At 49.9% G+C, this 27,123-nt stretch overlaps 9 protein-coding genes across 9 annotated transcripts; 6 read left to right on the top strand and 3 right to left on the bottom strand.

Annotated features, from left to right (window-relative positions):
• Positions 1-286: 286 nt before the first annotated feature.
• A1O9_05357 (proteasome subunit alpha type-2) lies at positions 287-964 on the bottom strand (the record flags this gene model as incomplete). Its single annotated transcript, XM_013404576.1, has 2 exons — positions 287-481; positions 536-964. The coding sequence occupies 2 exons, from the start codon at positions 962-964 to the stop codon at positions 287-289; spliced, it is 624 nt and encodes a 207-aa protein (XP_013260030.1).
• A 1,060-nt stretch (positions 965-2,024) lies between these two features.
• Positions 2,025-3,194, top strand: A1O9_05356 (uncharacterized protein; the record flags this gene model as incomplete). Its single annotated transcript, XM_013404575.1, has 1 exon — positions 2,025-3,194. The coding sequence occupies one exon, from the start codon at positions 2,025-2,027 to the stop codon at positions 3,192-3,194; it is 1,170 nt and encodes a 389-aa protein (XP_013260029.1).
• Positions 3,195-3,848: 654 nt separating this feature from the next.
• Positions 3,849-4,885, top strand: A1O9_05355 (uncharacterized protein; the record flags this gene model as incomplete). Its single annotated transcript, XM_013404574.1, has 2 exons — positions 3,849-4,418; positions 4,465-4,885. 2 exons carry the CDS (start codon positions 3,849-3,851, stop codon positions 4,525-4,527), a joined length of 633 nt encoding a protein of 210 aa, XP_013260028.1. The 3' UTR covers positions 4,528-4,885.
• A 457-nt stretch (positions 4,886-5,342) lies between these two features.
• On the top strand, positions 5,343-6,460 carry A1O9_05354 (replication factor C subunit 5; the record flags this gene model as incomplete). Its single annotated transcript, XM_013404573.1, has 2 exons — positions 5,343-5,429; positions 5,483-6,460. The coding sequence occupies 2 exons, from the start codon at positions 5,343-5,345 to the stop codon at positions 6,458-6,460; spliced, it is 1,065 nt and encodes a 354-aa protein (XP_013260027.1).
• Positions 6,461-7,132: 672 nt separating this feature from the next.
• A1O9_05353 (uncharacterized protein) lies at positions 7,133-11,187 on the bottom strand (the record flags this gene model as incomplete). The annotated part of the gene is made up of 2 exons (XM_013404572.1): positions 7,133-9,699; positions 9,756-11,187. The coding sequence occupies 2 exons, from the start codon at positions 11,185-11,187 to the stop codon at positions 7,133-7,135; spliced, it is 3,999 nt and encodes a 1,332-aa protein (XP_013260026.1).
• Positions 11,188-12,542: 1,355 nt separating this feature from the next.
• Positions 12,543-14,714, bottom strand: A1O9_05352 (uncharacterized protein; the record flags this gene model as incomplete). The annotated part of the gene is made up of 10 exons (XM_013404571.1): positions 12,543-12,807; positions 12,859-12,894; positions 12,947-12,969; positions 13,050-13,150; positions 13,205-13,229; positions 13,275-13,538; positions 13,591-13,855; positions 13,975-14,475; positions 14,529-14,601; positions 14,651-14,714. The coding sequence occupies 10 exons, from the start codon at positions 14,712-14,714 to the stop codon at positions 12,543-12,545; spliced, it is 1,617 nt and encodes a 538-aa protein (XP_013260025.1).
• Positions 14,715-17,592: 2,878 nt separating this feature from the next.
• Positions 17,593-19,431, top strand: A1O9_05351 (uncharacterized protein; the record flags this gene model as incomplete). Its single annotated transcript, XM_013404570.1, has 1 exon — positions 17,593-19,431. One exon carries the CDS (start codon positions 17,593-17,595, stop codon positions 19,429-19,431), a length of 1,839 nt encoding a protein of 612 aa, XP_013260024.1.
• A 1,510-nt stretch (positions 19,432-20,941) lies between these two features.
• A1O9_05350 (uncharacterized protein) lies at positions 20,942-21,670 on the top strand (the record flags this gene model as incomplete). Its single annotated transcript, XM_013404569.1, has 1 exon — positions 20,942-21,670. One exon carries the CDS (start codon positions 20,942-20,944, stop codon positions 21,668-21,670), a length of 729 nt encoding a protein of 242 aa, XP_013260023.1.
• Positions 21,671-23,312: 1,642 nt separating this feature from the next.
• On the top strand, positions 23,313-26,576 carry A1O9_05349 (uncharacterized protein; the record flags this gene model as incomplete). Its single annotated transcript, XM_013404568.1, has 1 exon — positions 23,313-26,576. The coding sequence occupies one exon, from the start codon at positions 23,313-23,315 to the stop codon at positions 26,574-26,576; it is 3,264 nt and encodes a 1,087-aa protein (XP_013260022.1).
• Positions 26,577-27,123: the final 547 nt, after the last annotated feature.

Raw genomic sequence — 27,123 nt, 5'->3', positions numbered from 1 at the left:
AGGAGCTTCTAGAAGCAGCATGATATCGGGCGGATGATGTAGAGCAACTGGATGCTCGTCCATAAGATATCCGTGGAGTCTAGTTTTGTGCAACCAATGGTTATTCCCTTGTCAAATCCACGGCGCCGTAGCTATGCAGATTCCTGTTTAGGGAGACGAGCTCTTCCGTCTAGAAGTACATTTCCGAGAATACAATATTATCTCGATTGTGGCAAGACTTCGAGAAGGGAATTGGTACATCGTCCTCCATCACCCTTTTTTGGTCTTGGAAAATTCGCCAGTCCACTTATAGATTCGTCAGGTAGTCCTCAATCTCCTCTTTTGTCAATTTGCGGAATCGAGGTCCAACTGATCCTTCGACACCCTCATAACCTAGTAAGTGATCTGCCGGCTCGCCAACGATGCCAATTTCGACAGTATCGCCATTCATCTCACCCTCGATGGTTTCCTTCAGTGTCAACAAAGCAATGTGGATGGCATCCTACGGAAGTGTTAGTACAGAGCACGGAGGGGCGCGAAACAACCCGAAGCTTACCTCGAGCTCGAGCTCGTCGTTGTATCTCTTTTCCAGGAAGGTCTTCGCACTGGTCGCACTCTTTCCAATGGCAGTAGCTTTCCAAGGGAAATAGCTGCCACTGGGGTCGACCTGGTACAAACTTGGGCCACCCTTTAGAATTCCACCTGTTTTCCGACTTGCCAGTTTCGCCTCAGCTTCTGATTCGCCTTCTTTGGCCTCTGCAGTCTCTGGCTCGATGCCATCATCCCAGCCTGCAATGAGCAAGCTCACGCCGTACGGCCGGACACCACCTGATTGTGTAGCTTCTTGCATCACGCGGGCCACATCCTGGACCAGTATGCGGGTGGGAGGGTATTCGTTGTAGATGCGCTTGTAATTCGTGTGTGAGACCTTTCTTGCCTTGTCGACAAGTACCCGATAGTCTGGTCCCATGCCACTGTAAACCATACCTATATTGGGTGTGATGAGGGAAACTTTGGACAAGGAAGGAGGATCGATGAGAGGCGATGATGATTTCTTCTCTGTAGCTAGCACTATGCCATTCGTCGCTGCAAAGACACGGTTAGACTCTTAGACTCCATTCATATATCGAGAAGGTTGGTTCAACCTTTTATGCCTAATGAGGTGACACCTTGATTGACCGCATTGAGGGCATATTCTGGATTGCGAGATTAGCTTTGGGCGGGCGGAACATCTGAAGCACTCCATACCTATTTGGACGAGCTTGCCACTATCGAAGATTAGCAGATTCATACACAGTTTGACGGGTAAGCCTACCTCGGCGAGAATGTTGTGAGAGAGAAAGAATATCTGTCCGCCATGTCGGCGGTGAGCTCTGGGTGGTGTAGAGAAGAGAGAATGTCACAGGTTGTGGACACTGGACAAGGCGTCAGAGAATTGTATTTGGCTATCGAATAGACCAGGTATGATGGTTGGGATCAACAAGGCGAATGGGATGGCGAGGTTGCTGTGATCGTAGAATTGTAGCTTTCTCCACGAGGCTCCAAGATGCCGCGTTCACCTGCGCCCAACTCGCGATGAATTGATACGCCTCCACTTTTGGCTCGTTGCCAAGGCTGGCCCTCCGACTCCGACTTCAACTGAAGGAAAGTGCAGGTGCGGGTGTGCCTGCAGGCAAGGACTCGTACTCCGTACTTTACTATTCTTTTATTTCTGCCCTGGCCTCCCTCACATTCCACCCGCTTCTACTTCTCCCATTCACAATCATGCCACCGTGACCTTTGACTGCGTCTGGTAGATAGTCCCGGTACTCACTTTCTCACCAATCCTATCTACTTGCCAATCCCATGTTACAGCGGTTTGTTGCTTTTCCAATACCATCCCTACCAGATCTAAACGCTTTCTTTCGTCCGAGTCTCGGGACGGATGGGCATCTCTCCCGCACAATAAGAGCATGCGAGTTCCCTTCTGCTTTCCACTAGATAGGCAATGCCATCGATAGATATTGGTTGAAACCGGGCGAGTACCTTTAGCAACCAACCTTGTCATGGATCCTCCTCTACACGCCGCAAGTTCCTCCTGGACTTATCCTACCAGAACCTGCCGCTATTGCCTGGAAGATGTGCCCGCCACTGTCACTCTCTATCCTCCAGGCCTCCCTGTATCCTTTCAACGTCCAGTAGTTGAGTACAAGAACGATGATGAATATGGCCGGCTCATAAAACCCTGCTTATGCAAAGGAGGAATGCGATATGTGCACGAGCTTTGTCTACGACGTGCAAGGACCGAAAGTCAACGTGAGGGTTCACTATGGAAATGCCATCAGTGTGGCTATCAATTCAGTTTCAACAGGCTCACCCTGCAGAAGTATCTTGGCAGCAAACCGGTGTCTGGGGCTCTGACAGTGCTTGTCATGATTCTCGTCATGTTTCTGTTGGGCTTCATCGCGGATCCAATCCTCAATATTTACACAGATCCTTATGATACTCTTATGAGACACGAAGACATGTGGGAGCGTGTCGAAGTTAACCAGGCCAAGGTCACTGGTAGTGGCTGGGGTCAGCATTTCGTGAAAGGTCTGGTTTCTATGGGGGTGTTGAGTTTCTTAAGGTCCATGGTGCTTAATCCTTTCCATTGGATCAACTTGAGAAACACCGGGTTTTTCGGTGGAAGGTCCTCTGGAAGGTCGACGACTGGTAGAGACCGAGCGCTTAATGTGAGCTGGGTGATGGTTGCGTTCGGCGTTATCACAGCTTTCTATCTCTTCTACAAGTGGGTTCAAGCCATAATATCTCGCTACCTGCAGAGGATTGGAAACAACATTGTCGATACACAGTTACCCGGTGATGACGATGATCTAAAGCCTCCTCCAAATTTTAAGTTTGAGGAGAGCTATCCTGATCTCGTCCGTCCCAAAGCTGCGCAACCAGGCGAAATCGGAGATGAAGGGACATTTCCACCATCCGCTACTACCTCTGAGAATCGCCTTTTTGAATCTCATCGGACGCAGGGTCGTTATCACTCAGAACCCGACGTTGAAGTTCGACCTACTGCCCGATCTTCTTCACAACCAAGGGAGCCATCCTCGGCAAAGCCAGAAACACCCGAGGAAACACTGGAGCAGAGAAGTGTCCCTGGAAATTGGGAATCTGCTGCCTATAGCTCTGCTCTTGGTAATGCGCATACTCAAGGCTGGTCGTTCCGGGGGCTACAATGATATACCATTTGTAGTCTGTTACTGTATCATGCGTGTATAATTTCAAATGTCCGGATCGAATGCTGCAAAACAACCGCCCTACTTTAAATTGTCACATCCCTTTCAATGAGGTGCCAATTAGTCAGTGCGCGGAGAGCAAAAGCTTTCTACCAGAAGGATATGTCGGCGTCATGCTCTCAATTCGGACGGTAGCTTGCAGAGCCAAAATTGCTCCACGAAGGCAGGTCGTCTTTCCATATATCCTGTGTTGGACTGCATTTGGCAAATTCTTGCATTGCCAACCTTCTGTTCGAATAAACGTACACCGAGGTCACTGGTACCAGAAGCACTTCTCTAAACCATGAGTTTCTCTGTCGCAGTCTTTGCATATTGGGTCGCTCAAGCCTCTTTGTGTATGAGCGCTTGTTGTACCGAGGATTGATGATTGCGCTCAGCGTGCAACCAAATTGGATCCCTGCCTTGTAAGTCATGCAGTGAATATTCTCACACGCATTGTTGTGATATCAGACATGAGGGTTGGTGAAGTTCCGATGCTCGTTTATGATCGCTCTTTCCTTGACTACAAAGCTATCTGAATTTTCTCTGCTTTGTTACATTGTTTCCAAGCGATTCAACCTCAGTTCAGACTGGTCATAGCGAAGCAAGCGCTGCACGATGGCTGAACCTCCCGAGATTGAAGACTCGGAATTCATTGCGCTTTGCGCTCAGTATCTTGACCTCAAGTTTGACTTGACCCAAGATCAACCGGAGCCTGGCCATGATCATAATCATGATCAGTTTTCGTCTCCTTGTTCCAACGACACGGACCAGGATGGAACCCGTCACTCGAAACACTCAGCATCCACTGCCCATACAACCCCTTTACGACCAAGCCCTCACCTGGTGGAAGAACCAGACTTCAGTAGTCTACCGAGTTTCTTGCTACACCTCCAATACTCAGATATGCCACATGCCTCCAAAGACCTGTTCGCCATGCTAGCAGATCATATCTGCGAGATCACTTCGTTGCTCATGCCCAATACTCGTCTTCATGAAGATTCTATTGGAACACTGATTGAGCATTCCAATATCATTATTGCACAGGTACAACAATCAGCCAGACAGGTACTGGGACAGATCCACAACATAGCATATATCAAGACACTGGCACCATTTGAGGTCCATCCTACCACCATCGACCTTTGGTGTAATTATCGGCAAATGGTTCAACTTATCGTCAAGCAAGTCACGCCAACTATTTCATTAAACTTTGTACTGATACCCTCTCCAGGTATACAACCTTACCTTGTCGAACGGAACTCGTGTTGCTGGAACATTTGACCCACGTCTTTGATGCCCATGTGTATCACCCTTTCCTACAGAGCCCTAGACTGAGACAATGGCCAAGCAAAGTCGAAAATGCACTGAACATGGCATATGATGGTATCATGAGCCTTCTTCACTCATACAAACGGTGGTGCAAGGCAATGAAGGATATCAAGCAGAACCACATTTTACCTGTATTGCGAAACATTCAGAACTCTCCGGAGATATTGCAATTGATCAAAGACTCTGAGGCACTGCAAGATGCGGCAAATGCTGCAATGAGATATGATAACGCCCCTGGAACTAAACCCGTGGATCCGACATTGCTGCGTCTTTTTGAGCAGGCGACCAGACCACCGCGACTTCCACCGAGGAATAAAGACAAACTCAGACAGAACGAACTGTATGACACAAAAGGAGGGAAACACGCTAGGATGCAGAACTTACATCGCAAGATCTGCTCATGATCGGGCAGTCCCTTGAGCATGCTACTTCGCCTTTCAGGTGATGATTCTCGAGCTTCTGTAGGAGTGTTTGGCACTAAAGGTGGTACCAGGAAGGACAAAGATATCCGCGCTAGACACCATGGTGTTCAATGATTATTCCTCCTTTTGAAATAGACTTGCTCTTTGCGTTGTCGGTACTAGTAATAGTAGTTCGTGTTGTCAGGCTCAGGGGGACTATTGGCACGTGAGGCACGTGGTGGGATTCACCGAATCGCGACGTCATTTCGACCTCCACCACTTTACGCGCTTCCTGACGCGTCTGAATAATTTGTTAATCCCAATTGTGACAGTCAGATAGGATTCAACTTTCAATTGTCCTGAGTTTGATACACCCGTCATGGCACTCCTAGTCGATAAGCTGCGGCCTCGGTCTTTAGATGCTCTCACATACCATAAAGATCTCTCTGATCGACTTTCTGCTCTCGTACGTCCACCCTAAACCCGCCGAAACCCTTAACTCCCAGCTCATGCCAACAGGCTTCCTCTCCCGACTTCCCACATCTACTCTTCTACGGGCCATCCGGCGCAGGCAAAAAGACGCGCATCCTCGCCACGCTCCGCGCCCTGTATGGCAGTGGAGCCGAGAAAATCAAAATCGACGCCCGCATGTTCACGACCTCCTCAAACCGCAAAGTCGAATTCAACATCGTGTCTTCAGTCTACCACCTCGAAATCACACCAAGTGACGTCGGCAACTACGACCGGGTCGTGATCCAAGATCTTCTCAAGGAGGTGGCGCAGACACAGCAGGTCGACCTGACGGCAAAGCAACGCTTCAAGGTTGTGGTGATCAACGAAGCAGACAGCCTGTCCCGCGACGCGCAGGCGGCGCTCCGGCGCACCATGGAGAAATACAGCAACAACGTCCGCCTGATCCTCGTGGCCAACAGCACGGCAGGGATCATCGCGCCGATCCGCTCGAGAACACTGCTCATGCGCGTGGCCGCGCCCTCGGAAGCCGAGATCAGCGACGCACTGGCCAAAGCCGCGAAAAAGGAAAACTGGAAGGCCATCCCGGCGCTCAACGAACGCATCGCGCGCGAATCCGGCCGGAATCTGCGCAAGGCTCTGCTCATGTTCGAGGCCGTCTACGCTCAGCACCCAGAGCCCAGCGAGAAAACGCCCATCCCGCCGCCCGACTGGGAAACGCTGATTGAGCAGATCGCCGCCGACATCGTGCGGCAGCGCAACCCGGAGATGATCTTGCAGACGCGCGCGAAGCTCTACGACCTCCTCACTCACTGCATCCCCGCCACGATGGTGCTCAAGACGCTGTGCTGGAAACTTGTTGACAGGCCCGAGGTGGACGACACCCTCAAGCCGGAGATCGTCCGCTGGGCCAGCTTCTACGAGCATCGTATCCGTTTGGGCAGTAAGGTCATCTTCCATCTTGAGGCGTTCGTTGCGAAATTCATGCGCATCTTTGAGGGGTTTCTTGTGGGCATGGACTTTTGAGTGAGGCATGCGTCATGAAGCCGAATCAGAAGATCCAGACACAGAGATCGGAGGAGCATTCAGGGGATGAATGTATTGCATTGTCCTTGTCCTCTTGAGTTCTCGGTACGGTGCGACTAGTCGTTGAATTCATCGCTATCAGGAAATCATGGTGCAAAATGAGAAGGGGTTACCCCGGGGGAGGGGAGGAGGTTGAATGAATCAAGGCGTTGGGAGCGTGATGCAGCCTCCTTCAGCGCATGGGGACACGGATGTTGTCATTATTGCAAAGCCAGGCGTTTCACTCGGGGGTGTCTGTTGATTGATGTGAGACGTGGGAAGGAAAATCCCGTAAAAGATATTGTTGCAGAGCACACTTCGTGAATCGAAGTTCCTAAGCAAGAATGATATGAAAAAAAGGAGTCAAAACTCAATAATCAGCCCGCTGCCGCTGACCTCCGCAGGGAAATCGATCTATGAGAGATGGTCATGATCTTTCTACATAGGAGTCGTCTTCGGACTACCAAGTGAGGCATATATTGTTCCACGGATTTTTTCCTCCCATGGAAAAATCTGCATTAATTTCGTGGCACGTAACCCGGAATTCGTGATCTCATATCCAATATGACCCAGCCCCAACTCCGAAAGAATCTCATCAGGAGCAAGGCACTTTTACGACACAACGATTCCATCCTAGTCGAGCATCTTACGCTCAAGAGCCATCTCGCCGCCACCGGTTGGAGACTCAACAGCGCCTGTCTTCCTCTTCTTGTTTGCCTCCAAAGCTCTCACTGCACGCCGGGCGGCTCTGCAGTGAGCTTCGTCCTTGCACGTTGCTTGGGTGGCGTAGGCGATGCGCTTGTCATCGATCATGATTTTACACCTCCAGCCTGAATTTGCTCTTTTCTCAGAGACGTACTGAATATTGGTTGCCATCTTGCTCAAAGCCGCCTCAGGATGTATTGCATAGACCTCACCCAGTCTGGCGCTTGTGATCCGATTTACTAGTTTCATGTATCCAAGCTTCTCCAGTACCTGCTCGCAAGCTTCGAGGCTTGCTCCGGAATCAACAAAGACCGCGCCGACAATAGACTCGATGATGTCTGAATAGCACTTTGGCGCATCCAAACTCAGTAATTTCGCCCATGGGAACTCCTTTCCGCATAAGAATGCTTCCAATATGCTGGGTTGCACCTCTTTCCACTTGGTGAGGGTTTTCTCTCGAGCTTGGTACAAGTCTCGATTGTCGATTAGATGGATGTAGTCTGATAGGTAAATTGTGCGCTTTGATTCCCCTTCTGTAACATGTTTAGTCTTGAGGTCTGTCTCGACAGTGGTAGTAGTTGAGGAATGTGAAGCCTGGAGCACGAAGAACGATAATGCGGCATGGCTGACTAGGGCATGACGTCGCAGAGTCATCTCATCTGGACTAAGTAGTTCAGAATTGTGATATAGTCTGATCTTCACGATGTGGTCCAGCACTGCATCCCCTAGGAATTCAAGTCGATCGTATGACGAGATGCCACGGTCGTAACTGGAGTGAGTAAGCGCTTCGGTTAGCAGGTGAGGCTGCTTGAAACTGTAACCGATCATGCCTTCGACAGGTTGCAATTTCTGCCCAGCGATTGCGTCGGAGGGTTTGACTACTGGCAAATTCGCAATGTTTTCCGCCGGGGTTCTCCAGTTAACCTCGCCAACGAACAGTTTCATCGCGTTGATCACCTTTTCTTGAGCCTTGGCCTGCGTTTCGGAGTCAATATATGCTGCTCCAATGAGAGCCTCGATCACATCAGCAAGTACTTTTGACGAGAGGTACTGCTTCGGTGCCGGCCTGTCCTGTTGGATCTGGTCAGGACGTGCTCCTGCCGTCCAGTCTTGTCCGGAGAATTTCACCCTTGTGAGGAATCTGTCTAGGCCAAGTGTTCTTGCCGCTCGTTGTAGGCGAGAATTTGCCACGATACGGCCAGTGTGCAGGGTGAGGAGGCCTTCGGGATGATTGGGATAGTCCACAAATACCTGGGTTGAAACGTAAAACTTGAGTAATTCATCTCCGAGAAACTCTAGGCGCTGATAGTTCACAGTGCTAACTGCAGACATGGTCAGTGCTTCGGAAACGAGATTCGTGCTCTTTAATGCCAACGGCGACAATGGCCCTTTAGATGCTTCCGCAGCGCGAAGGAAGATCTCAAATATATGGGTCATCGAGGGTACAAGCAGCATGAATTGACCGTATGATGCGGGAAGGCTTAGCACGTGGCAGTCGGCAGGTAGAAATGATTCTTGAGCTGCCACCCCAGTTCCATGAACGGCATTTTGTGGTGACAAGTAGTCAAGTCTTCTGGACAGCTTTGTTGCACGGACCGTTGGCCTGTCGTCATCTCCCGTGGCTTCCTCAAATACATGGGGACGAAAGACGTAAGGGATGTTCCTGGTAGCAACTTTCAGTAAGAGCTCTCGCGTATGCTCATCGCCGTTCGACATGCGCTCGACGAATGGACGACTTCCAGAATACTGTTCATACCAGGTTTGGAGCATTTCAGGAGGGATATTTGGAATTACAACCAATGGGACCTGGTCTATCTTTGCTCCTCGCATTCGTCTACCAAGAATAGTGCTCAGCAAGTGGAAGCTGATTTTTCGTGATATCTCAAGCGAAGATTTGGAAACTTCCACACCCGAACTGATAGATATGTTGATCTGTTCTGAGAACGATTCATGTAACAAGAAGGAGCATCGATCAAGCTTCATTGGAAGGAGTAATGACATGGCAGGAAAATCGTTGCTGGGAGATGTTGTTTGAATTGCATGGGAATATAAAGTCTCATTCGTTGCCAGAAGCTCCGTCACCTCTGGCCATGGGTCGTACTGTGGTGGAATTGAATACACGCTATCTCGTTTCTCGATGTTTCGGTCTTCGTGTTGCAGGAGACAATCCTTTTCAGAAAGATCCGCGGGGATAAGGTTGTCCGTAACGAGCCCTGACTCGTAGAGAAATTTGTATGCTTGAAATGCTGCGTCTCGTTTTGCCATTCTCTCGGTTCTCCAGGCAAATTTTGACTGGAAGACCCGCAAGGCTGGGCCAAGCGTATTTGGCAGGTGCACTGTAGCACGCACATCAGTATTTGATGATTCACTCAATACGTATAGCGGAGTTGCCATTCCAGGCTCGATGCGCCGGGAGATAATGGCGGAAAAGCGTTGGAGCCGTTGTTGGGAGTTTTCGTAAGTCAAGGTGGCACTGGTCCTTGTAAGTTCGTTTGCTGGAGGCTCTCGAGAGGTGATACTCACCCCGTGGAATGGACACGGAATACCTCACCTCCAACTTCTTCGTGATTCTCTCTAGCTCTTCGCTCTTCCAGTTCATGCCGTTCCTCAGCACAAGCAAGATTCATTTCTTCTTCTACCGTGTGCCATTTTACAAGTTTAGTATCAGCGTCCTGCATATGACGAAACATGATAAACTTGGATTCTTGGTGCCGTGCCCTGCCTCTGCTCTGAACAAAGCTTCGAAGGTTAGAGGGTTCGTCAAAGCATATGACTAGATTCATTGCGGGAACATCAATTCCTTCCTCCATAACCGAAGTTGCAATACAAAGATTGAGTTCACCACGGCGAAAGGCGTCAAGAGCTTGGATTTGAACAACGGGTTGTGAAAAATCGAAGATACTTTGATGGGAGGGATTAGAACAGCCGACGAAAGAGAATGGACGATAGTCCTGTATCTGAATATGAGTGTGAAGAAGCTTCGTAAGAGCCCATGCTGCATATTTCGTTTTAGTGAAAATCAAGGCCCGTGTCGCTGGCTGGTGTTCGTCAATTAAGAGGCTGATCAACGCATCAACCTTCGCTGAGCAGTCACCAGCACCAGGAGGGTCTGAGAAGGTCTGTACCATCATTCCGAACAGTGGCTCAAGAGTGCGGCGAAGATATGGAATAGAGTCGCCATCGGAGCTAGTGGGTGATTGCAGAGCTTCCGAATACGTCGTTTGGACTTTTTGAAGACAGGTGGTAATGTAGGCTCTGGCTGCCCATGGGCCCAGACTATCGTTGAGATCGACAGCTGATCTCTGAAATCTAAACAGCTCTTCCATGGCGGGAGTTTTGTTCTTTGTAATGATCTTTTTCAATTTCTCTTGACTCTGTAAACCACTTTTAGAGCGTAGCTTTTGCACAAAGGGGTCATCATCGATCTCCAGCTGATTCACGATGCTTGTGAGTGCGGAAAGAATTGGGAAGGAACGACATGGACTGTCCGAATAAGTTACAACCTGCAATTTCGGGGCGTTCGCGAATGCTGTATATTCTCCCAACTGTTTGGTTGGAGCCACGCATCTGGCTCCAAGATTTTCCTCAAGTCTCTGAAGTTCGGCCACGCTCTTTCTGGTCACTGGGCTGGCGGATAGTCCCAGGATTGCCGGTCTCGACCAGAAAGAGTCACCGTCTGGCAATGTATGATAATGATTCTTCATGATCAGATTTAGGGAATGATCTCCAAAGCAGTGGTGGGCTTCATCAACGACGATGAGAGAAGTCTCTCGAAAAGAGACAAATCCATAGTCAAGCGCGTCCAAGAGTATCTGAGGAGTGCAGACGACAACGTCGATATTGAGGAGTGCCTTGTCCCAAATTTGTTGGCTTTTCCAGTACTCTGGGCTGTTCATACCGGTAATCAGTTTGATTTGTGCTGCAGGTAATTGCTGTGACAAGAACAAATGTTGCTGGTAGGCAAGGACAACGCTGGGAGCCATGAACCAAATTCGCTAAATTTTCCCTTAGTCAGTCCAATTCCTTTCCATTTCTCAATATGCCGGCACTGACTTTTCCAACAGTGCGCTGTAGCTCTGCTTCTATGCGGAGTTTTGCACTGGTAGTCGAAAAAGTGGTCAGTCTCTTTCATCGGCTTTTGGAGGCTCGATATCAGGAAATGGGGAAGGCTGGAACTCGCATTTGAGTCTTGCCACTACCAGTAGCCATCTGAAATCGGGTTAGTCTCACTGCATAGAGGCATGATTGTACTCCTCTTACCACTGCTATGATATTGCCTCGCATGCTCTTCTCAAACATCTCAATCTGATAGGCACGTGACTGGAAGGGCGAGAATCCAGCATCCTCATCCTCAGAGGAAGTGTCCGACCAGCTTTCGTTCTCATCGGAGCTGGAAGACATAATGTGTCTCAAATATCATCGAGAAAGGAACGCGGTGGTCGATTTGGAAAGAAAGCAAACCTGGTCTGGGGAAGTGGCAAGCCTAAGGCTGTACTCCGGAAATTCCAAGGCCGCAAAGGAATTTGTTGGACGCTGTTCTAAATAAAAGGAGGAAGAGATGTCATTGCGAGCTCGGCTATGAACTGTCAAGGGGGATTCACTTCACTCTGTTGTCCGTACCTTCGTAGGGTCCTTGCCATGCACGGAGTGCAGGTAGAAACTCAAGTACGCCGGGGTTGAAGGCTTCACTGCAGGTGCAACGTGGATGTCGGCTTGGCAACATGATACATATTGAAACTCAGCCTCGTCCAGGCTCAAGTGCCCCGCACCCCAACTTTCACCTGTCCAGCATCGCTCGATTACCTGCCCTCGTGGCAAACGTGAGTGGGTGTAATACAAATCGAGGGCAGCTGAATCGAGTTTTATTCATCTCCGGGTTCTTCACTCCTAGCCATCGATACATATGTATCGGACCCAGGAGCGTTCACAACAACTCAAGCACATAGGATCAAGCATTTGGCATCCTGAGGCTGCTGTGTCCATTGCAACACCAGGTCGGAACATGCAACCAGACGAGCTTTCATAGTATGGAATGACTGAGCAACAATGCATATAGTACAAGGTAAACGAGTGACAATCGCAAAGTGGTGTTGGAAGCAAGATGGAAGACGGCTTCCATTTCTTGTAACAACCCACCACTCATCAACATATTCTCTCCCACTTCCAAAAGATGGGCGATATCCCGAAAGACTTCCCCATCCAAATGATTGACCCCGCTGGCCTCTGCAAGGCCATCTTCACCTGATCACGGGGATCTCTACGACTCCGACGAAGCCCGCATTTGGCATTGTCGATCCCTTCCTCAGAAAGCCGAACCTTCGAGGCTTGGGTGAATTGCTCACAACTTCTCGGAGTATTCGTGATGAACACCAGCAGAGCTCTTGCGGCGGACGGCAGATTGTTCCAGCTCGGCCAGGGTAGCTCTTCGAGCCCCTCCAGAACTGACTTCCGTCTTCACATCCACGAAGTTGACGGTAGGTACGAAACCTGGTGAATTACGAGCGTGCGATACCTTGGCATACAGCTCATCAACTTGCTCAAGAGAGAGACCTTTGGTCTCATAGATGTAGAAGTAGACAAAAGCGACGCATACGCAACAGAATCTATTCATCGTCAGCCTGGCAGTAAAAGATTTTTCAAATTGTTTCACGTACCCTCCCCAGAGGAAGAAGACCTTGGAACCAAGATTGCTATCGTCAGGTGAGTATTGGAAACTACATTGAGGCATGGAGGTTTGCTTACGCATTGCCAGGGCCTGGATTGACCTGCTTGGAGTCAGTAAAAATGGAACTAGGCATAGTGGAAGGCTACACTGTGCCCATCTGAGAAAGGAGAGGAAGCCTACCATATATGGGGTGGCATAAGCGATAGCCCAGTTGAGCAACCAGTTGGAAGCCGTGGTGATCGACAATCCCTTAGCTCTTGCCTTGAGCGGGAAGATCTCGCCTTCAGAAAATCAGTTATAAGTCTTGGTGATAGGTGTCAAGACTTAATGCATACCAGTAACAACCCAAGCACATGGTCCCTGGTCATGGTCAGTAAGTACTATGAGAAGACGAGGACAACCTACCCAGCTGCATGCAAAGAAGAAGATGTAAATACAAACAAATGCGATCAGTGCGTTACTAGCAGCCGGCTCGCCCGGTCGGGCCGTGCCAACACTTGCAACAATGAGTTGGGAAATACTCATACCGATAGCACCAAACATCAAAAGAGGACGTCGGCCCCATCGCTCCACGAGAAACAAGCCAGGGACGGTACTGCAAATATTGACAACACAAGTGATGACGCTCGTCGTAAAAGGGTTGTTGATCCCTGCACTTTTAAAGTAAGTCTGAAGTGCAAAGTTAGTCCGGTTTGGCCCCAAATGAAAGTATTACGCATACTGTTCCATAATAAAAGATGAAATTGACACCTGTTAATTGCTGAAGAGCTTGCAGCGCCATTCCAGTAAAGAGTCTCTTCCGAATTGGAGACTTGAGGAGAGTAAAATACGATGCTGTACCTAGTGCCATTTCATATTGATGGTTCGCTTGAATTTCCGCAAGTTCTTCCACCAGAGCAGGATGGTCGATAGGGAGTCGTCGAAGACGGGACAATGACTTGGCTGCATCCGCATGACGGTCCTTTTTGATGAGGTAACGGGGCGTTCTGTATTGGTTAATAAATTAGTACCAGTACCAAAATTGGGATGTTTCAATGCTCGCTTCCCGCTTTCTCATATCTGAATAATGTATTTCGCTCGCTGGGCTACACAAAGAAGAACTCACTCAGGAAGGATGAGCATTCCCACGACAAGGATGATTGCCCACGCGAATTGTACAGCAACCGGAATACGGTAGCTTCCAGTGTCATTTCGATCCTTCGTGGCGTTTAGCACGATGGCCGCGATTAGCAAGCCAATTGTAATGGCCCATTGGTAGCAGCCAACAATAGCACCTCGAATCCACTTTGGAGCAGTCTCCGATTGATATAGAGGTATATTTGCACTCAGGAGACCGACACCCAGCCCAGCAAAGAATCTGCCAGCAACGAAAAGAGGGATCGCGGTGGCGATGGTTTGGAGAATAACACCAAAAGTGAATACCACGGTGTGAAAAATCATAGCCCAACGACGGCCAATCATATCGGCAACTGGAGCACTCAATAATGCACCAAAGAAGGTGCCAGCAGAGAGAATTGAGACGATTTCGGAGGTTTGATTTGCGTCCACATCTTTCAGACCATCTTTTGGATTAATGTAGCCAGTCGAGAACAAGTTACGCCAGTATCTTCACGGTGGGATCTGTCAGCCAACAGCCGATGGATGTCTTGAATTACTAACTTCATGGCCAAGATACCTCCGATTGTGCCAGTATCATACCCAAAAAGCACACCACCAAAGGCAACAAATGCGCCTTTGGCATAGTTAGCAGTGCACCTGATGTGAAGAATAGACATACTCACCAATGATAATGGCTGGGGCTGCTGAGCCTGGGACATCAGCAGGCTTTTTGAAGAATCCCACCATTTTGCTTAGACTATGTATCTCGAACTATCCGGTGAGCAAGGTGACAGGTCGATGGAACAGGGCATAGAATTGTATTCTCGATCCTGGCGAGAATTCTACAATTGTCGACCACAGGAGGAGAGGTACATATATACCCATTTTCCTTGACCTTGAGGTGAGTCGTCGAGCCTATTGCAGTCGCAGGGCTAAGTGGGAAAGACAGGACCGACAGCTGCATGCCCCCTCCTTTGCGAGCTCGTGGGTCTCAGTGTTTCTTGCAAAGCCATATGATTGAGTTTGGAGCAGCATGAGTCCAATCAAACCATGTTGCCACACCAAAACCCTTGCATGAGCTTAGAAGTGCTTGTCAGGTTCTTGTACGGAGTACTCGTAGCACCAAACAAATGGAACGCGGCAAGTGGCTCTCAACTGTAGGTTCCAAAAGGGGAAAAGCCTGACTGCATGACGACTTGGATGATGCTCATGCAGGCATTGCTGATTGCAGGCACAAGTCCATGCCAACAATGCCTGATTGAGGGACAGGAGGACTCGGCTGCAATGGACGAAAACGTCATCCTACCTCTGGCACTCATGGGTAAGGGACAACGGCAGGCATCTAGTCAGTAATGTGGCTTGCTCTTCATTGACAGTCCACCTATTAGAAAGTCACTCCGCAGTCTTACTCGTACGACCAACAAAGTCCAATGCGAGTCAGGACAAGCGATCAAATCTGGGCGATCACATTCGAAGAAAGTTGCGGGACGGCCAACAGCAATATCGTCATGGAAGCCGAGCTTTCACCAAGCTTCATTTGCCTCTGGCTAGCGGTGGCCCAGCGCCGCTAATTTTGCTTCAAGCAATGCAGTGCTGCTCTTGGCTCGTGTCGCTCTTGAACCCTCATGGGACCACCTGGATTTCAGGGTATTGATATCCATCATTCGGTTGGTGGCTCCCTCCCAAAATCATTGCAGGGTTGAAGCCTCCAACAGTAGTGGAGTGAGGGGCGTTTGAGCAGCAAAAAGCCTCTCATCGCCTACTTGATCCCTGTTGAGGTGACATGGCGGGTAAGGTTCATGGAGAGGACGGGGCAGACAAAATCGAGAAAGCGAAGGATTGGGAGAATTTGGGGAAATTGTAGGCGGCCCGGATTAATTATTCACCGACATAGAAACACCCTAATTCATCCCACTAATCAGGAATCTTCCTTTCATCGCCAACACTGTCCCAACCTGTTCCTCATCAGCGAGTCTCCAGAATTAATTTCCTTCGCAGCCATCCGATATTCTAGAACATTTCCTCTTGAGATTCGTTATCACCGTGGATCTCAACATTTCTCACGCCACACAGGTGTGGCATTCCATGGACAGGCTGATCCTCCGCGAGCAGTCGTTCACGAATTGTACACTGTACTGGGTCGGAGGAGGAGGAGTTCAAGTCCTTGCATGCAAAGTGAGAGGTGGCTATGATTCTCGACCTTGCATGCGCTTTGCACTCTACCCACCATGTTCAACATCTACGCGCGGTGATGAAATGGCCTCCGTTATTGATTGCTGGTGTCTGTCCTTTCTAGCCTCAGCTATAATTGATTGATCAGAAGAGAGACGTGCTCATGTCGCACAGATCGAGTTGTTCCTGTGGTTTCACCGTTCCAAGTGTGCTCTCTCACTCCTCCAATCAATGCACCGAAGGTGATCATGGGATATAATATTTGAACAAACACCTACCTACCATGGCCAATCATTTAGATTGGAGATGAAACGCCGGGTTTCATGGAACCACGCGCTGGCCAAGCTTGATTGATCCGTTGTCACCAACGAGCTATTGAACGTTCACGAACGGTCCTAGCATTTCGATTGCTTTTTGGTCCCTCGACATGGCTCTGCCTCTTACTCCGTCTCTCCATCATTCACTTCTCTACCTTGCCGATCATTAGCGTGTCTCATCGGGAATCCTCTGCCCACTATACGAGAGAAGCATTTTGGGTCTTTACGTCGAACCTCGGTGTATTGAGCCTCTGATAGTCTTGGTTACGCTGGGGCTCTCACTGAAGGTAAAAGTATTAAGCACTTCGGATATTTGACGGCCCCTGTGCCCTTCATCATATCACGCCGCAATCCCCACCTTAGGTACGGGAAACCTCACAGAGGTCTTCGTGTCCCAAAGCCTGCATTTCCGCCAAGTCCACTAGAAATCTTGTCCATTGTGATGATTTTATTCTTCACATGTAGCTGTAAGTCAAGAATGGAGGCCTCACGGCGGGACTTTTCTCAAATATCTCTGCCAATTTAGCGGTAGTAGCAAACGAAACCACAGATATTACTACCCTCCCAATGTAGAGCTCATGCACGACGTCTTCAAATTATTCCGTCGATCCCGTGCGCTCAGCATGTGTTTTGCAATGCTTGACTAATTAAGCCAATCACGGCAAGGCTAAAGGATTACATTTCCCACTTGAGACTAGTGCAAATTATAGGGAAACATGAGTGCTATTTGGACAACAAAATATTTGATAAACAAGCTGATCTGTGTCAAATTTTATTTGTAGTTCACTTTAATGGCTCAACGATTACATACCGCTGCGCTGTTGGGGAGACTTACAAGATCTGCTCGTCGCCCTGCCCACAACTCAGCACGTTTCGCAGCGTCCCAATATGTTAGTTGCGCCAGGGGAATTGGACGACACGTCCGTCCTCAAACAGCTCCCTTCATTGCGGGACTATGTTGTAGCCGTGGGCTCCGAGATTTGAGTACTACTGCGAAGTCTTCATCCTCAAGTACTGAAGGCGAAGATGATAAGCCGGATGATCCCTCAGAAGGAGATCAAGAACATGCCATTATATCTGCTTTCGACCTTTTCTCTGTTGGGATTGGCCCATCTTCGTCACATACTGTTGGCCCAATGCGTGCCGGAAAAATCTTTGTCACAGATTTGATAGATGCCGGTTTACTGCACAAGGTTACTCGAATCCGCGTATCTATTTATGGAAGCCTCGCTCTCACTGGGGAGGGTCACATGACGCCCAGCGCCCTGCTTCTTGGCCTCGAGGGAGCAGATGTGGAATCGGTCGATACAGCATACGTTCCCAAGCGCTTTGCGGAAATCAAGCAAAGCAAGAGATTACTTCTAGCGGGTCGGGGATCAGTCGACGCCCGCGAGATCGACTTTGATTACGGCCGCGACTTTATCTGGGAGTGGAGCCGCAAGCTCCCGTTGCATAGCAACGGCATGCGCTTCAGAGTGTTCGATGAGAATGGAGACATGCTAGCAACCAACGACCTTTTCAGTGTCGGTGGTGGTTTTGTTGTGAACGGAAAGATGTCTTTAGCTCCGCCTCAAACTCCCCCAGAAACCCACTTGCAGCAAGAACATACAAGACCAGAAGACGAACCCGCACAACTGGTTAATGACGCGGTCTCGGATCATCACCCTGTTGACCTGGCAGAGAATCTTTTCTACAAGGAAATCAAACGGTCCGATGCAGCGGAGGAGCGCAGAACAGGCTCCGACTACGACTTTAGGTCTAAAGGCACCTCATTCGAGCAAGCACAGCAACCACTCTTACCAGAGGCTGGGTCGAAAAACCTAGAGATTGAGCATGCAAATCCAGTCACGAGCGGGGCCCGCCATGCCCCTTACCGGTTTCGCAATGCCACCGAGCTTCTAGCGTTATGCAAGCGGCATAATCTGACCATTGCACAGTTGATGTTCGAGAATGAAAAAGGTCTTGGTCGGGAGGAGCACGAAATCTTTGATCAGCTCTATCACCTCTGGGATGTTATGGACAACTGCATCCGAGAAGGTGTGCAAGCACCCTCACACGCTGCTCTGCCTGGATCACTGAAACTGCGAAGACGTGCGCCAGCTCTGTACCAACAACTCACGCGAGGCCTGTATCCAGAACACACTCAAGTACAGCCGACAGCTTCTTCACCACAACTCCAGGCCCCTTCGTCGCCCCAAGACAAGGGTCCGTTGACCATTACAGGGAACACTGAGTCGAATAATCGAGCTCCATCTCTGAGGCGTGCAGCAGCTATGCGACAGCGACGGCCGCCACCGAGGTTGACTGGCTCACTCGTTCACCCCATATCAATCTCCCCAGTCCGTAGTGTCTCGCTTCCGGCAATGGACTACCTCACGGTCTATGCCATAGCAGTGAACGAGACCAACGCAGCTGGCGGTCGCGTCGTCACAGCCCCAACCAATGGAGCGGCAGGCATCATCCCAGCGGTGCTCAAATATGTTGTGGACTTCGTCAGCGATGACCCGGAACGAGACATCCCCATTTTCCTACTCACCGCCGCTTCCATCGCCTCACTCTTCAAACGTGGCGCGACCATCTCCGCCGCGGAAGGTGGCTGCATGGCTGAGGTAGGAGTCGCGTGTTCCATGGCCGCCGGCGCGTATGCAGCTTGCATGGGAGCCGGGCCTGAGACGATTGAGCAGGCTGCCGAGATCGGCATCGAGCACAATCTTGGCCTGACGTGCGATCCTGTCGCCGGCCTGGTCCAGGCACCGTGTATTGAGCGTAACGCACTGGGTGCCATTAAGGCTGTCTCGAGCGCCAATTTGGCTCTGAACAGTGTCCCTGGTTTGCAGAAGGTTACGCTGGATGATGCGATCCGCGCAATGCGTCTCACTGCGAAGGGTATGAAAGATGAGTTCAAGGAGACCAGTCTAAGCGGACTAGCCACTAGCGTGCCGTTGAATATTCCCGTCAGTGTCCCGGATTGCTGATTAGGTAGTAAGTAGAAGCTTTACTGCCGAAACATTGGATTTGAGCCTAAATTGCGACGGCTTGTCTCATTTATGGCCTCTAAAAGAGTGGGGTGTATACCGAAGCATCATGCTGGCCGTAGTGATGCCCGTCTACAGGGAAAGCTTGCCCAACCTAGTATCTTGCAGTCACATCAAGGATAACGACAGATCAGTGCGTGCAGACTATGCAGACTAACCTATGCATCCAGCAGCTTGCTAGGACGCTAATCGGTCACCGCCCAGCGTCATCATACGCTATTCAAGGGGAACCAACCACATAAGACGAAGTGGAACTGGACATGCTCCCATGTATGGGTCTTAAGGGGACCGCTCAAAGACAAGTGCGATATACTCACTGCCGTTGGATACATTGTGGATTCAACGGCACCAGCAATCCAGGGTTTTCTCCTGGTACTGGGTTCGCAGCAGTACCTCAAATTCCGCTGGCTATATCGAGACTGAAGACTTGAGTTTAGCTGCTCCATAAAGGAGACCTTTCAGACGAAACTATCATAGTTGTTGTACGATGGTAGGACTAGCCAATTGTTATCCTCACGAGACTTGCCTGTGTCTCTCTCACCACAATCCCGCCTTTCACGATGGTCGAAACTGAATTGTTTCATATATTATTATAGATTGAGCGCCTGCGACCACATGTACAATTGCTGACCTCAACAAGGGTTGGCATTTGGGACTCGGAGAACAACGAGACGAGGAAGAGTAGTACCGGCGCCCCACCCTTGCTGGGGGATTGCTCGTGAAGCTCTGAGAGGGTAGAAATGCTCAAGGAATTCCTCAGGTAACAATACTATGTCTCGTAATGTGTACATGAATGCAATGATGAGAGAGAGCCAACCTACACACAGGCAGGACAGGGACTGTAACGTAGACTGCTGGACAAGGCTGGCAGCCATGATATCGGAGCGGAATATCTCAAATTCCGGCCATTGGCAAGGAGTTTTCTAAGTCAAGTTTTTTGGGTCGACAAGCAGGACCAGATTCACAATAACACTCTGGAAGGCTATGACACTGAAGCGACTTGCCTGGGTGCACTGTGAGTTGGGCAAGCTTTGTGGATTCACGGGATGGCCCCAGACTATCCCTTCCGAACACAGTGTCCGTTGAACATCTAACATCTTTCACTCCGCGCAAGTGGAGAATTGTGTACGTCCAACTCCCAAAGATTTCCAATTGGCACCTACGAAAAGGGCTTACATCCCTCATGTTGCTATTAAGATAGATGGACATCAATGCCACAGTAAGAAGACGCGCATTGAGACAGCGGGACCCCCTAATTTTGGTTCGAATCCTGGTAGAAGTTGGACAAGCATGAACACTATCGGCACATGATTGCTATGCTTTTGTGAATGATTCCGAGTGCAGACGCCTCGACCGCAGATGGCGACATTGATGTTCTTTGGATTGTTTGTCTCATACTGAACTGCTTCACTTCGCTTTACCGTGTCCTTAGACTGCTTTTCCACTAAGAATGTTTGACTCCACATTTGTCTCTCAAGAACTAGTACGCTATCGCACCAGATCTTCTCCTCACGGCTTCTTCTATCACGTGTCAATAGCAGGTCAAATGGCTACACCATCGCTCTCTACAGTAACCGTTGTTGCTTATGATCCTGCTTGGCCACTTCTGTTCGAAGGAATTTCGGAAAAGCTGAAACAGTATCTCGAGAAATGTGCAGTCACCTACGAGCTGCTCGAACATGTTGGGAGCACTGCTGTACCGGGCCTTCCAGCGAAACCAAATATCGATATTATCATCACTGTTCCGGATGCTGAAAATGCAGACAAGGCCAAGGAGGCACTCATCCACGAACCAAGCCCAGAAGGGCATTACAAGTGCTATGGAGATGGAGGAATTAGGGGTCGCATCAGCCTGAAGCCTCACGTGCGCCATCCTTTGCAGGACCAGAGCATCTACATCATCCGGGAGGATGACCCTGACGGACAACTCGTTGTGCGCTGTCATCTCTCTCTTCGGGATACACTTCGCTTGCCTGAGCATGAAGCTTTGAAAGAAGAATATGGTCAAGTCAAGCTACAACTGGCCCATTCGGCCCTTGATGGGGTTGATTATGGGCAGAGAAAGAATCCAATTATACGGAAGATCCTCAGAACTGCAGGATGGTCTGATGCTGAAATTTCCCTTAAAGAGGCATTGGATTATCGGATAGCTGGAGAGTGGGATGAGCCACCGTACTAGATTCTGGTCTTGCCCAGTCCAGCGGAGTCAGTTGTACCATTTGTCTTTGAGTTGTGCCTCACGTGCGACTGTCCAACGAGCCTGCGAACTGAATACCTGGCCAGCGAGCACGAATTTTACTCTTTCCTTATCTTGGTATATTAACTTGCCAGCAAGTTAATTGGGCAGGATCGACATCGATTGAGGCCCGGGTAGGATTAGGACGCGAATACCGCTGGATCGGCCGCCTCCTTAACATTGGCGGGCAGTTGTAAGGAGTGAACACTGTGGGCTCCCCTCCCTTTGGTATTCGGTGATAAACTGGGTGATGAGATGATTGAACGACTGATCACCATCTATGATGACCGAAACTAATATATGAATGCTTAAAGAAAAGCCACTACGGAGCAGTGGAAACGGATTACATTCGAGGCGAGTCTACGAGCGTGATCAAACATTGCATAGTCTCCATCTTTACCCTTGCGCAAGAGCAATTCCCGTGAGGCGTAACGCCATAACTGATAGGGAGACAGACGTTACCGATCACAGGATCATCAAACGATGAGGAATGATCGTCCAGTCTAGGTTAACCTGAACATCGTAAAGTGCCAACTGTAGCCCAATTCCAGCCAGCCTCATCCTAGAATTGTCTTATTGATCTTTGGGTTGTTCGGCCTCAGGCAACGACGTAATCCTACATCTTGAGAAAGCCGGACAGATCGAATGATAAATTTAACGGGCATTCTGTACTCCGTAGGCTGTAGCTAGTAATCGGCCCTTCGTGCTCCGTTGGGATCTAGTTTAATGAGTTGACCAGTTCAGGAAGAACAGCCAATGCAGGGCAAAGATTGGATGAAGGGAATGTTGCCAGAAATAGAAGCGTACGGGATTGGTGTCTGGATCAACGCTTCTGGGGGATGTCTGTGTGTAAGCGCCCGCCAAGACCCACTAGGGCAAACACGTGCCAATCATATCCCAACGTCCCCACCATTCCCACATCTTCTTCTACCACTCATTTTCCTTGTTCCTTCTATCTCCCTCTAACGTCCTGCCAACACGTCGATGCCCTCATGCCGCTATCGAAATCCGGAGCCATTCCATTCCACTTTCTGCTGCGCGTCTCGCTGGTCGCATTTCGATAGCTCACCGTATTGGTTTACTTTGCATCGCCGACCAGTAGGTCGCGAATATCTTACATGCTAAGACTTCTTCACCATTCTACCGGCCAATCGAGGTTGCGCTGGCCTGTATCTTTCTGAAATGGTCAGAGAGTGCGTGACATTCCAGAAACGCTCAATTAAGCACCGGCTCTTAATGAGCGCCAATGTTTGTCCTCACGGCGCTTCGCTTCGATGTCTCTGTCTTCCTACACCCAGTCTCATTACCTTTAGCCTCTTCCATGTCACTCCATCCCATCTTTCCCATCCTTCCATCTTCAGATCATCGCCGCTGTAGCTGCTGGCCGCTTTCAGCTTTCCCTCGTTCATTGATTCTTGTCTCTGCCCTCTGACGTTGGCTGTTGACCAGCAACGTATATCACTATTAATACTGATTCCCTAGATCCTTCCTCACATTCGGCTGAGCCGGCAATTGATGAGCAGAGAGCCTAAAACCGAGCCTGTCGACCATATCTAATATCTAGCAAAGGCTGGACCTTGCAGGCATGAGTACACTACTGCCAACTGTTTATCAACAACCACCCCGGCTGGGCCGCGGTCGGCACCTTAATACTATTCTGGAAGAGAAGGAGGACCCGCATCAATCAGTCAAGAGTGACAGCGAGGGTGACGGAAGCGATACGACCATCATCGGTCGTCCGGCGGAGTGGGACCCAAAGCTATTCACGGCTGCTCCTCGCAAAAGCTCATTAGCAACAACGACCTATCCTCCTTCCCCAATCTCTTCATGCGATCCTTCTCCATCCAGCAGTGCTGGCGAGGGCATCCAACGGCAATCTATCAGGAGCTCATATAGTGGTAGTGAATCTGGAACCGTGTTCAGTGATGACTGTCCTTCTCTCGCAAGCGATCCGACAAGCTTCGCAACCGAATCAAGCAGGAATAGTTTGGTTAGCAATAGATCCAGCCGCAACCGCTATCCAGCATTATTGATTCCTTCTGGCTCATGGGATTCCTCCATGGACAGTCCTATAAAAGAGATCACTATGGGCATGTCACCCGCCACCAAAATCCGACTCTCACCGACAGTCTTGTCCGCCCTGTCAAGAGCTGTCCCGGAGTTCAACGCACCACCTTCTTTGGGTGACAGCAACAGTACAACCTCGGAATCTCCTTGCATATCTGGCCAGAGCGGTCCTGTAACACCAGACATGAGGAACTTGCATTCGGCGGAAGGACAAAGCTGGGGCCACGTCGCAGCTAGAGCAATTGAACGGCAACCCCTAGAAATTGCACTCGGTGATGGACAAAGCGTGCTCCTGTCACCAGCCGATGCTCATTCTGCTGGCGGATTGTCCATGTTTCGATCTCCAGTCGACTGGACAGATATGGTTGTGAGCTTCCCACAAGTCCCCGGAGCAACCCCGCAGGACATGTCACCACTGATGCCCACCATTGAAGAATTGAAGACATTCGAAGAGAAGCCGGCTTCTAATGGTTCCGATCTAGGTGTAAGGCTGCCACCAGAAGCTTTGCAGACTCTACATCAAATATCAAGACAAAGAAGCCCTGACGAAGTTTCCAATCCTTCCTCGGGAGGCTCCCGTCCTTCCAAGAGATCAGGAAGAGGACAGGAGATGCGAGAACTATCCGAGCCTGGGACTATCAGCCGACCCCGTAGTGCAGACGGTGTAACACCAGTGTCAGACTACAGCTTTTCTCAGCTTAGTATACCCTCTCCGGGAGGCTTCTTTTCCTCTCTACAGAATGGCTCGCGTCATACCTGGTGTCTCAGTAAGCCAAAGGGACCTAGTGTTCCAAGTACAGCCACCGCCGAACTATTTTACAATCGTCCCTGGGAGAGTTCAAGCTCAAGTAACGTGGTCGAAACTGTTCTTACAGTGGCGGACACCAACATAACAGAAGGACCTCCCACCGCTCGCCAAGCCAACTTCAATTTGTCAGACGGGACTACATCTAGCAGACGACGCAGCTTACAATCAGAAGATGACGACCTATACGGCTCAGGAATAGTTGACATGACCGCCAAAGAAGACCTCTGCAAGAGCTTCGAGTACGATGAAAATTATGGCGCTGATCTTAAGCAATCGGCAGGTCTGTACTTGGACCGAACTGGATCTTGGCTGGCAGCTCAGACAGGTTATATATCAGCCCTACTCGGTGAAGAATCGGACTTGGAAGCTCAAAACGAGGCTCATTTATCGACCAAAGATGACGCAGGCATTGTCGCTCGCCGAACGGTGCAATTTCTCAACAATCCCAAGCTTGATGTAGCGGTTGTCATCGACGGAGACAACAAGGATAGCCCAGAAAGTGAGCCGGAGGCCAAGGAACCTATCTTCCTTGAAGCTTTCGAACATCTAATGGCAAATCGCAAACGGAGAGATGCATTTATGCATGCAACACCTCGGCTAGAGGCTATCCATCTCGCCCGTATCGCATTACCAGAGCAACATATGACAAATCTCCTCGGGCAGCATGCGATGATCGAGCCTAAACGACCCAAGTATGCCGGCCCTTTTAGTCAGAACCCACGACAAACTGGTGTATTCGAGCGTACTGCCGAGCAGATTGCCTTCAAGACACTTGAGCGTCAACAAGCAGCATTGAAGTCTCTTGAGGCATGCAATTGGCAGGTCGATGCGTTGAGAGCATTGTACCATGGTCGCCTTTTGGCATCACAGGCGGCGTGCCAGCGACTGAAGAGCAAGGCCACGATCCCACTAAATGACCCTAGTTGCGTGGGAAGCAAACGGATACGTATCCTGGACATTGGGGGAACATCTTCTGCGTCATGGGCATGGAATGCCGCGTGCGAATGGCCCAATGTCAAAGTCTACACTGTGGTTACCAAACAGCAGGCACAGTCTCAACGTCCAGCTGGGTATCCGAAGCCTGAAGCCCCACCCAATCATCGAACTGTTTCTGTTCCTCATCTATGGCAGTTACCATTCCGCAGCGGACACTTTGATGTCATCTCTGCTCGCTCGCTACACGTGCTCTTGAAGAACAATCCCGTTCCCGGAGTGCCTGAGATCGACGAGTGGGAGATGACACTTCGTGAATGCATGAGAGTGCTCAAACCAGGTGGTTACATAGACTATATGATCATGGACTCTACCATTGCACATGCCGGTCCGAGGGGAGAAGCCATGAGCGTTGAATTCGGGTTTGAACTCCACCGCCGCGGCTACGAGAGGGAAGCAGCTCGAAGCTGGCTGCGAAGGCTGAAGAAAGAAGGCTTCATCGGAGTCAAACGAGCATGGATGTTCATGCCTATGGGCAGGAAGCCAGTCGCCGAGGCTGAAGAACATGTCCATGGCTACACTGGCGGTTGGCAGACCTGGCGGCAAGGGGCGAAGCCGTTCGTCCCAGCACCTCGACCAATAAGCGAGGTTTCGACCATCAGCAAGATTGTCAAACAGTACATGGACGTCGAAGCAGTGCAGGGTCCTGTGGGGACCACAGAGGATGTAGCTGACCTGACAGGATTACTAGGTGCATGGCTGTGGGAAGAGTGGCTGGTCAAAGTTCGATCAGAATCGGGACGAGAACAATCCCGCTGGCTCGAAGGTGTGGACGAAGTGATCGAGGAAGGGAGAGAGCATGGATCCGGGTGGAAAATGCTGGTGGGCTGGGCTCGAAAACCCAAGCCGGAGAAAGGTACGAAAAACATGCGTGCGGAAATCACCGTGGGAGTCGAGGATCTAGAAGAGCTAGGCTCTTCGGGAGATGAGACGTTGGAGAGCATGGAGACGGGCATGATCCCGATGTTGATTCAAGAGTGAGATGGAGAGACAATCAAAGGACAAAACTCAGCCATTTTTGGGTAATGACGCAGAGACTGGATGGACGCTCAGAGCCGACGATTTTTCTTTCCCTGGGCTGCATTGATGCATTAGCGAAAAGGAGTTTTCCTGGCGATGGTTGGTATCGGGAAGGGGATGAACAGAAACGAAATGGTTTCATGGGACTCCGAGTTCGGTCTTTGTAGATAATCACCACCCTCGCTTTCTTTCTTTTGGAACAGACTGGGCAGGAGGAGAGAGAGTAGCATGTCTGAGGACGTCAAATGTCGACTAGCTGTCGTATAGGAGAGAGCTACTCTATGATGCATCACGAAAGGTGTTGGGCGTATTTTCCCTAGTGTTCAAGTGCCTTGAATTGGTGAAGCGTCCTGCTGTCAGATAGGACATTGTTGAGCCGCCACAAGGGGATGATCCTGGCGATAAATGTAGTATTGGGCGGAGGTCTTCAGTATCGAGTAGTCAGGGCCTGGCATTGAGCGCTCGGTAACCAAGGCTACAGCTGTACGTACAAGATTTAATTTGCTCA

Source organism: Exophiala aquamarina, assembly GCF_000709125.1.
Source record: "Exophiala aquamarina CBS 119918 chromosome Unknown aczIA-supercont1.4, whole genome shotgun sequence".
Lineage (NCBI taxonomy): Eukaryota > Fungi > Ascomycota > Eurotiomycetes > Chaetothyriales > Herpotrichiellaceae > Exophiala > Exophiala aquamarina.
This window is presented reverse-complemented; position numbering and strand designations above follow the sequence as displayed.